The sequence below is a fragment of the Artibeus jamaicensis genome, unplaced genomic scaffold (assembly GCF_021234435.1).
Source record: "Artibeus jamaicensis isolate MK-2021 breed Jamaican fruit bat unplaced genomic scaffold, CSHL_Jam_final contig_1998, whole genome shotgun sequence".
NCBI classification, from domain to species: Eukaryota; Metazoa; Chordata; class Mammalia; order Chiroptera; family Phyllostomidae; genus Artibeus; species Artibeus jamaicensis.
The window spans coordinates 13,640,892-13,651,041 of record NW_026521407.1 but is presented as its reverse complement, the minus strand read 5'-3'; the positions used below and the strand labels follow the sequence as shown (position 1 = coordinate 13,651,041).

At 58.3% G+C, this 10,150-nt stretch overlaps 1 protein-coding gene across 1 annotated transcript; it reads right to left on the bottom strand.

Moving 5' to 3' along the window:
• Positions 1–5,478: 5,478 nt before the first annotated feature.
• SPPL2C (signal peptide peptidase like 2C) lies at positions 5,479–7,494 on the bottom strand. The gene has a single exon (XM_037163633.2). The coding sequence runs from the start codon at positions 7,492–7,494 to the stop codon at positions 5,479–5,481; it is 2,016 nt and encodes a 671-aa protein (XP_037019528.2).
• Positions 7,495–10,150: the final 2,656 nt, after the last annotated feature.

The window sequence follows — 10,150 nt, the reverse complement described above, 5'->3', positions numbered from 1 at the left end:
GAGACAATCCCATTAAAGGCAAGTGTTTGCATCTGAGAAACGATGGTCCTTTGTTTATGGAGTATTCTTGGGTTAGTTTCCTGGTTCTTGGTTGCCTTGGCCTTGTTACTGGCTTGCTGTGTGACCTCAGGCAGGCTGCTGTCCCTCTCTGTCCTCAGTTCTGCAGAATTCTGGAAGATCTCTTTCCTCAATTCTGGAGAGTTCTGAAAGGTCTCTGGAAGCTCAGACTTCTCACCCTGCCCATCCCTTCCCCAAACTTCTCTGCCATTCAAGGCTTCAAGAAGCTGGGGAAAATTACTTAAAGGCATTTCTCAGAAGGACTCCTTAGAATTTAGCAGCCCAAGGTTCTCCCAGGAATGGTCTCTCCCTTTTCAGCCACCCCTGTTGAGGGGCCCATCACCACTGTGGGCTCGGGAGCGTGCCATGAAAACCCGCCTCTCAGACTTTCGTGCCTGGAAGAGCCCCAGAGGCCGAAGGGCGGGTCGTGGTAAGAGTTACTCCTAAAAATAAGCAAAACATTTGGAAAGCAAACCGGTGATGGGCAGGGATTTGCTCACAAACAGAATGAGTGATGGCTGCTGTGTGTGGGGAGGGGCATCGTGGGCCTCCAAGCACAAGGGCTTTGGGGTGGGAGGACAGTACAGTGGACCCCCTCCAGGGAAGGAGCCGAGTGCTGGGGCTCTGCGAACGCTCTGTCAGGGTGGCCTGGTGCTAGGGGTTGGGGTAAGGGTCAGGGCACGGACCACCTTTGAACATTAAGGACGTTCGGTGATGCCGTGTTGCGGCTCCTTCATTTCATAAATTATCAAAATTCTCCCAGACCCCTCTCTGGGACTCCTCTACCTCCTCACAACCAGCTTGTAAAGGGTTGACTCTGGGGCCATTATGGGCTTCAGAACTCTGCTGACGGTTAGGTCAGTATATATCTTTTGAACATCATCCTGATTGTAATTATTCCAAAATTCCCTAATGAAATGCTCCTTGGTGTGAGCTCGCCTGCTCTTATGTCACTGACCAGCAGGTGGCAGCACAGGAGCGCTCAAACAGAGGTTTCAGGGAAAAAACCTTCCCATTTCAGTCAAACTGCAGAGGGACCTCTCTTTCTGGCTCTGCTTTAGTGGTGACCTGGGTTAGCCGCTAGGTACCCACATACACACCACATCCCAGAGGGCGTGGGAGGGGAGGACCTAGGGAAGAGGATGAAGACACCTTTGGGAGCTCAACCCCAAGGAACGGAAAGCTGATGGTAGGAATGGTAACATTTGGGGGGATGCCAAGATCTGGGCGTCATGTCATGAGATAACATGTATTCCTAACCCACTATGGGTGCTCGGCAAATGTCAGCTATCTGTACACACACCTCACCTTATCTAACCCGTACCACAAGCCCACGGGTAAGTCTGGGCAGACTCTACAGACGACAGTATCAAGGCACAGAGGGTGGCCTCAGTTGTCCAGTGTCCACTGAAGAGCTTCACAGAGCATTAAATCCTGGTCTCGGGCTCAGTCCAGCTAGGCAAGGAGATGCTGCTGAATCCCAAACTTTCCTTATCAAACAACACGCACAGCTACTCACTGAGAATGGCGGGCTGCACCAACTGAGGGGCACGGGCAAGGGAGTTAGAAGAGGCAGTTTCCTGGGAGGCGTGTTTTGCAGACCAGGGTGTGCGGAGGGGCGGGGGCTGGTGATGGGGGCTGACCCAGCTGCTGGGCTGGGAGGCCAAACGGTTGTTCAAGTTCTGCCGTCTCATTGCTGTGTGACAGTGGGCAAGCGTGACCCTCTCTGGGCTTTCCTTTCCTCATTTGTGGGTTAGGGCAGCTTGTGGATCCTTGCTAGTTCTCACTGTCGAGGGAATCCAGAGTACCAAACTCTTTGTTAACTAAAACAAAAAAACAAAAAACAACCTCCCCAAACCCCAAGAACAACAACAAAAACAAGCCCTCGACTCTTCTGTTCATGGGGTTCTCTCCAAGGTTAAATGGGGTCACAGAGAGAATTACTGGTGGCTGGAGCAAAGCACGGGCTGGGCCTTGGGGAGTTTCCTCCTGCCCTGGCCCCACCTGAGGTTTCCCCTGTCACAGGCTGTGCTCTTCAGGAAGCTGACGCTGGGATGGAGTTCAGAGTGCAAAGGAGAGAAGGGGGGAGCAGGTGAGGGCAGGGGGAGGCACCAGGCTGGGATACAGGCCTGCTGCCACCTCTGCCAGCCCAGGGGGCTGGGAGCAAAGGCTACCTGTGAGAGGAGGCATTGGGGGAGATGCCAGGTCCTGGAGCTGGTGTCTTGCTTCACCATTAGCTGGCCCCCCATGTCCCCATCTCCTCGAAGAGCGGCCTGGAGGAGGCTGTTGGACAGCCATCCTCCTCAAAGAGAAGGGGTGGTCTGAGCATCTGAGCGGCGTGTCTCAGTGTCTGCCCCACCGGGAAAGGGCCACTCTGCCCTCTGGGGTAGGAAATCCAGGCGTCAGCCCCTCCACTCCCCCAGGCCCAGGACAGACCTGGAGGGGAGAGCAAGGTCTGAAAGGAATAGCAGCGAAGGTCACAGCCTTTGTGTGCACATGTGTGTAGGGCGTGCACAGGTATGTGCACTTGTTCAGTATGTATGTGCTCAGGTATGAGTGCACATGTGTGTGGGGGGGTGTGAGGGTGTGTATGTGCATGTATGCCTGAGGGCACAGTAGAGATGTGGGCATGTGTGTACGTGGGTACACACGCACGTGTGCAGTACCCCGTGTTCCTCTGACATTCGGGTGGGGGCTGCCAGTTCTGGGCACCTCTGACAGGTGGCAGCTGGGTCCAGCCACCCAGGTTTGGCCCAGACCCTGGGAAGGGGACTGGCAAGGTGAGGCTGAGCCCGAAGCTCAGAAGATCATGGCTCTGGGGGCCAGGGAGGTGCAGGGGACCCCGGTCACCACCGAGTAGCAGCACAGATTCTGAGTCCAGGCTCAGCTCCTCACTTGGGTAGCTTAATACCAAGCACAACCCTCGGGGTAGGTTGTGTTATATTCTCCCCATTTTGTAGATAAAATGTTCTCCGAGTGCTTGCCCCTGTAGGAACAGTGGTGGCAGAGTCGGACTCTGTGGTGCTCGGATGTGGACATGGCCAGACTCCTCTCCTTGGCCGCAGGCACTCGCCTTGCTGCAGGGGCTCTAGCCCAGTGTCCTTAGAGCCACCTGGCTTTAAGTTTTGGGGAGAGAAGAGTCCCCTTGTCCCCCAGTCTGGTGGGCTGAGGGGGTGCCAAGAGGCTTGGCTCTGTCCGGCCCTCCCCCTTGGGCCTGGCAGAGTGATGTAGCCCACCCCTGGCAGGCCCAGTGACGCAAATCAGCAGTGGGAGGCTGCCTGGGCTGGGGACAAGCCAGGGCCTTGCAGAGGCCCCTCTGTCCTGGCCAGATGGTCTCTGGCTCCAGTAGGAGAGGCTGTCAACACCTTCGGTCGGGGGCCTGGCCCAGGTTCCTTATGCCGCCCTTGTCCAGCCCAGGCTGTCAGGTGCTGTTTGCTGAGGGGACCAGCAAGGGGGCTTCCTTTTGGACGCCTATTATCTGAACCCCCATGAGCCCTCTAACCCCCACCCCCAGTGCCCAGCCAGGCCCCTAAGAGTCGTGTCTTCACACAACCAAGGTGCTGCAGGTACGAGCCCTGCAGGGAGGTGGCCTGGGAACTTTATCTCATGGGGTCCCGTCTTTCTCCATGGTTCAAGATGGATTAATTCCTCAGCCATTTCTTCCTTCATTTCTCCAACAAACACATTGAGCATCTACTACACACGGGCCTCGTTCTAGGCCCTGAAAGTAGCTGATACTCGGTGGGAGCCGGGGGGGGGGGGATGGATAAGAAAACTAGCAAATAGCGTGTACAGTATTGTGATTGAGGCTGGGGGCCAGGTTAGACAGGACTGTCAAGGAAGGGCCTTGGAGGGGGGCGTGTGAGCTGGGACTGGAGGAGAGGCCCGGCCAGGCCCAGTTCTAGGGGTGGGAGGAGGGTGAGAGGAACCAGCCTGTGGGAGGGCCCTGGGGGGACGGCGGTGGTGTGGGGTCTGCTGTCCACTCCCTCGTGATGGTAGGTGCAGGAATGTCGCGCGTGGAAGGAAGACAGGAGGAAGTTGGAGCCAGAACTTAAAGGTCTTGTAGGAGTTGGATTTGATTCTGAAAGGCTTTCAGGAAGGGAAACAATATAAACACACATTCATAGAGCTCGTCCTACATGCGGATGAGGTGTCAATCACCTGACCAAACCTCACCAAAACCCCATGGGGGGTCATTACCATCCCATTTCACGGATAAAGAAACCGAGGCACTGAGAGGTTAAGTCATTTGCTCAGTGGCACAGTGCAGGTCAGCAGTACAGCAAGAATTTCCGGTGGGCAGGCGGCTCTAGAACCCTAACTACTGCACCACACACTCTCAGGATATGATTCCCTTACCTCCAGTGCCGCCTCCTCCATGAAGTCTTCCCTGAACCCAGGGTTTGTTTGCTTTGCTGCAGCAACATGTAAACACACCCTGTGGCCTAAAAATCTGTGGGGTCCTTGAGAGGTCATCCTGTGCATGCCCTTCTTCAGGTGGACGTGGTGTTATAAGTACCATTATGAAGATGAGAACCGAGACCCCAAAGGGTTAAGAGACCTGTCATTTACCCCGATTTGATGAAGGTAGCATGTGAAATAGAGCCGGTGTCTCCTAAATTCTTCCACTCCAGCTCCAACCCTTCTACTCTGCTCTTGAAGACGATCCTCAGGTGGTTTGCTGTCTGTGTCCCACTTCCCACCCATCCCCCAGTGAGACTGCGCCGGCCTCGGCGCCCATCTCGGGGTGATGCACACAGCAGGTGCGCACTCGGGTCTGTGCAGAGCCCCTGGGTGTGGTGCTGCCGTCCAGGATGCTCGGAGCAGGGGCGTTTAGCAGATGGGACGGAGGTGAGCTGACATTGGAAGGATGCCAAGGAATGTTTTAGTGAGCCAGGGAGTTGGGTTGGGGATTTGTCTGGAGTGGGAAGGTCACCCCAGCCAGAGGGAACAGCACAGAGGACATGGCATGATCAAGGAACAGTGACGGCCCAGCTGGACCCGAGCGGGAGGAAGGGATGGGTAGTGATGCTGGGTGGGGCTGCAGGAATAGGGTGGGGCCTGTCTGCTGGGATGAGGAGCTGGGGTGGGCATAGGAGAGGCAGGAGGAGCCGAAGTCCCCGCCTGGCAAGCCCTGGGGGAAAATCTTGACCTTGCTGAGCCACTTTGTGGGAGTCATGTGCCCTCTCTGAGCCTCGGTTTTTCCGCAGCATGATTTGGGGTGGTGCCTATTGTCAGGACCCTCTGGGCCCTGCTTGGATTTATCCCATGGCTGCTGCTTTCCTATCATCCTAACAAACACAGAGGCTTGGCTGGGTAGATCTGGAATATCTTTAATGCCCTGATTTCTTTGGGCTACGTGTGCCTTTGCTTTGCATTGTTCTTCCAGCCCTCCTTTCGGCACATGTCCCAGGGCCTGGGTCACGAGGGAGCCTGGGTCGACATGCTGTTCTTGACCTTCACGCCGATCCTTCTGTGCAGCCCCTTCCAGAACAAGCCAGCAGTCTGGGCCAGGGCCTGGCCCGCCTCTGAGGGGGGTGACCTCAGCGGTCTCAGTGGCACTGGCTCCTCTAAGGCCCTTGGGGAGGCCCAGGGCAGCTCCTCTGGGGCCAGGACGGCATCACTCCAGCCCTCAGAGCTGTCACTGTAGCCAACCAGGCTGGTGGTTTCATCCTTAGCTGTGGTGACAATCCTGGCAGTGCCTTCCCTGAAGTTGCTGTCTAAGTCCCCTGCCAAGTGGTTGGTGGCCCCCGCAGGCTCACTGGCTATGTAGACGTCCGCTGTGCCCTCCCACTTCTGCCTGGGGCGAACCGAGTGGGCACCACGGAGCCCTGCCACGGGCTGGGCAGGTGTCTTGGCTCTGCCCTGGCCAGACCAGAAGAGGGTGAGCTCTTGGCGGCAGGCAGCCACGGCCAGGCTGGTGAGCAGGGTGCTGGACACCAGGTAGAGCAAGGCAGGCTGGCCCATCTTCATGAGGACCATGGCGGCAAAAGTGACCAGGAGACCCACAGCGTACGCCACAGTGCAGGCCATGAAGTAGACCTGGCGTGAGCGCATTTGCACATCAAAGCGATGACAGTAGGCAACCAAGAAGCCTGGGACCACAATGTCACCAAAGCCGAGGATGGTGAAGGGCTGGTCACACAGGGTCAAGGCCGAGAAGCTCAACCGGGGCACTCTGAGCACCATGGGCAGCCTCTCGCGGCTTGAGGAATCTGCTGGGCCCGAGGCCACCTCCACCATGATGCTCTCACCAGTCCTGGTGAGGAGGGGCGTGATAAAGACGAAGAACACATCGAAGGCCAGCAGGGCCAGCAGGAAGGAGGTGCAGTTCTTGAGTCTGGGCAGGCGCACCCGCTGCAGGACAAAAAGGCAGTAGGCCATGCCCAGCGCATCCTGCAGGAGCCAAGCCCAGCGGTCCTCGTTCCGGTAGGCAACCCAGAGGACGGTTACCGCCGTGCACAGGCCGGCTAGCAGCAGCAGGGGCAGCAGCAGACAGGCCCGGCGACCAGGCAGGGGCCACTGGTACTGCTGCAGGGCCAGGCAGTGCACCAGCGGGGCCAGGCAGCTGTAGAGGCCGGTGCCCGCCCCCAGGCCGAAGATGGCGATCATGACGTAGACGAAGCGGTCGTAGAAGCAGTAGAGCAGCAGCATGATGCAGCAGGACATGGTGACCACCGCTCCCGTCATGGCCGGTGTGAAGTCTATCGCTGTGTCCTCATCTTTTTCCTCTTGTCCCTGCCGGGCTGCCGCTGCTTCCTGTTGATTGTGACCTCCAGGCCCCCCTCCTCCTCGGGCCCGGCGCCGCTGCAGCCGATCAGCCTCAGTCAGGCCGGCCCAGTAGCCGCCGGCGGCCACGGTGCCTATGGCCAGGATGAAGATGACCACCATGTTGTAGTCGAGGATAGGCTCCGGAGGCGCGTACAAAGCCACGCGGACTGTGGCGCCGCCGTGGGTGTGGCTGAGGATGTCGAGCATGTCGGTGTATTGGAGCGTGGCCACAGGGATGGTGAGGTCTGGCAGGGGCTTGTGGGGGTCCTGGGACACCAGGGTGGTGTCTGAGCACTGCTGGCCACTGACCCGGCTCACGATGAGCAGCCCGTGGGCGCCTCGGCCCTGCGCCAGCCAGCCCTTGGCGTAGAAGCTGCAGTTGCCCCTCATGACCAGGGCGGTGGTCCGGTGGAGAGGCTGCTGGCTGGGGGAGCTGGGCGGGGCCTGGTGGGAGTCGTCCTCGCCAGGGCACCAGGGTGCCGAGGTGCCATCATACAGCGGCAGGAGTGGGGCGTGGCGTAGGTCCCGGGGCAGGGTGACATAATCCGAGCTGAACAGCACACAGTAGTCCTTGCTCCAATTCTGCGACACCACGTGGGCCACGGCGTACTCCCCCCGGGCCACTGCGCTGGCGAGAAGGAGGAGGAGGAAACCCAGGCACGCCATCCTCCTCAGTCACCCCGACGTGGCAGCGGCTGGCAGCCCAGGTCCCTCTCCCAGGGTCTGGGCGTGGCCCTCTGTCACAGAGCAGTGTGGCTTCCCCTCCTGGAAACCAGGGCCACACCTACCTAGTCATAAAGCTGGGCCCCTGGGGCCAGGGGGCACTGCTGCAGAAAACAGGGCCCCTCTCAGGAGCCCGTCCCACAAGACCCTGTAGAGGGGTAGGTCTGGGTCCCTGCTCTGCCCACCCCCAGGTGGGGCAGAGCCAGGTAATTTGAAATAAGATGTGGCAGGATGGGGTTGAGGATCCCAGACAGGATTTGGGACCAACTTCAGCCCCTCGCCTGCTGGGTGACCCAGGCAGATGCCTCTCCTCTCTGCACCTGTTTCTTTAGCTGCAGAGAGGTGGGCGCACTGGATCAGAGAGTTTCTGAGGCTCCTGCGAGCCCCTGCCCCCATGGTCACTTCTGTTGAGCTCCTGCTAGGTGCCGAGTATTTGATCTGTCTGAGCTGTGTCCCTACAAGGTGTCACTAGAACCACCCAGCCCGAGGCTGTGACCCATCCTTCAAACCTGTGCTTTCTCCTGGTAAGTGACTGGAATTTCACTGCCAGCCTCCCTTGGGGTAAGGAATGGCCACATGGTCACTTGTGCAGCTGAGCACAGTAATGTGAGTCCTTCAGAGGCCTGCCCGGGAACTGTGGGCTCCTTGTCCGCCTGTCCCCCGCTCTCACAAGTCAGTCACGGGCAGCAGGTCGCTGACGGGAAAGGGGGACATCGTGGACGTCTGCCTGGAGCAGTGGCCTGGCACACTCGCCACAGACGGTGGCACATTATCTTCCTTAAGCCGTTGGCTTATTGAGGGTCTGTCACATTAGCTGAGCCTCACCTGAACCCCCCCCACGTCACGGTTGGGGAAACCTGAGGCTCGGAGAAGCCCACCCCTTGGGCCCCAGCCCCGGTCCTGAGACCCAGCTCTTGGGCTGGACATGTCTCTTGGGCCTTGCCCTGCCCAGGGACCGACAGGGGTCCGCCCGGCCGTCTGAGCGCCTCGGGCCCCTGGCCCTGCAGCTCGGCCCTGCCCGTTCCCGGTCTTCAGGCCTCAGCTCCAGGGATAGCCCCGCCGCGTGGCCAGGAGGAAACAGCCCCCTTCTCAGCACGTGATGATCCCAAGTTCGGATTTACTTGAAAAAAAGATTTTATTTATTTATTTTTAGGGAGAGGGGAAGAGCAGGGAGAATCACTGACGTGAGAGAAATATCAGTTGCCCCTCACCGGGGACCGAACCCACGACCCAGGCCTGTGCCCTGAGCAGGAATCGAAACTGTGACCTTTCACTGTGCAGGACGATGCCCCACCAACCAAGCCGCACTGGTCAGGGCAGGATTTACTTCCTTCAGAGCGTTTATCACGGTCCTGGGTATTTGCTTGTTTAGTGCCAGTAAGACGAGAACCTTAGCTACTATCCCTGCTGCTCAGGAAATGTGTGTGGGACACGTGACCGAGTGACCCCGTTTTACAGTGGAAGGGACCGAGGCACAGGGCAGCAAAGAAACTTTTCCAGGGTGACACGTCAGCGGTAGAGACAGTGTTCAAACCCAGGCTACTGGGAGGTGGAGCCCGTGGCTAACCTGGCTCTGTTCTGCACGGTGCCCTCCACTCACCCTAGGTGAGGGGGACTGAGGGGGACTGGGGTTACTGAGAAAGTGGGTCCAGAGGAGAATCTCTATAACGTCCCTAAATCCTTCACACATCGAGTCGGTTCCTTGGGTTGCCGTAGCAAACAACCCACCACAGGCTGGGTGGCTTAATTCAGGGGTTTGCTCTTTCTCGGTCTGGAGGCTGGGAGTCTGCTGTGGACCAGGTGTTTGTGTGCCCCCGCCCCCTAGTCTATGTTTAATCTCTGATCTCCAGTGCGATGGTACCCGGAGGCCTTGGGGAGGTAATTATGTCATGAACCGGACTGGTGCCTTTATAAGAAGAGACAAGAGAGAGGTGATCTCACGCTCTCACCTGCGAGGACACAGTGGGAGGCGGCTGTCTGCAGACTGGGAAGTGAGCCCTCACCAGGACCTGCCTCAGGGGGCCCCTTGATCGTGGACTTCCGGAACTGTGAGAAATCAGTGCTGTCGTTTAAGCCCCCCAGTCTATGGTATTTCCTACAGCAGTCTGAGCGCACCCCGAAAAGTCCAAAACCAAGGTGTACGTAGGGTGCGCCTCTGAGACTCTGGGTGGGACCCTGACTCAGGTGGTGGCTGCGACCCCTGGTGCTCCCTGGCTCGTGGCTGCACCACTCCAGTCTCTGCCTCTGTTGCACGTGGCATGACGTTCGATCCCATCTGCAAAGACCCTGTATACGGTCACAGTCACAGATACTGGAGTTAGGGTCTCAACATACTGCTTTTGGAAACGATTCAGCCCATAAAACACATTTTATTCTCACTTCCAAGGAGTGAGGACACACTCGCCGACCTTCCTTAAGGCCTCTCCTTTAGCGGGGAGTCCATCCCTCCCGGTCCCCAGTCGCCTGCCTTGTGAAGTCCGCACTGATGGGACCCCGTCTCTGCCGTCCAGCTTTGGACTCCTTGAGACAGAGGGACAGCTCGCAGGGCCGTGCAGAGTGGCTGGCAGGTGGGACCGTGTGGACCTGGACAGTCCCCTGC

Coding starts and splice junctions, on each gene's coding strand:
- SPPL2C (XM_037163633.2), bottom strand. CDS start 7,494: ATGGCGTGCCTGGGTTTCCTCCTCCTCCTTCTCGCCAGCGCAGTGGCC.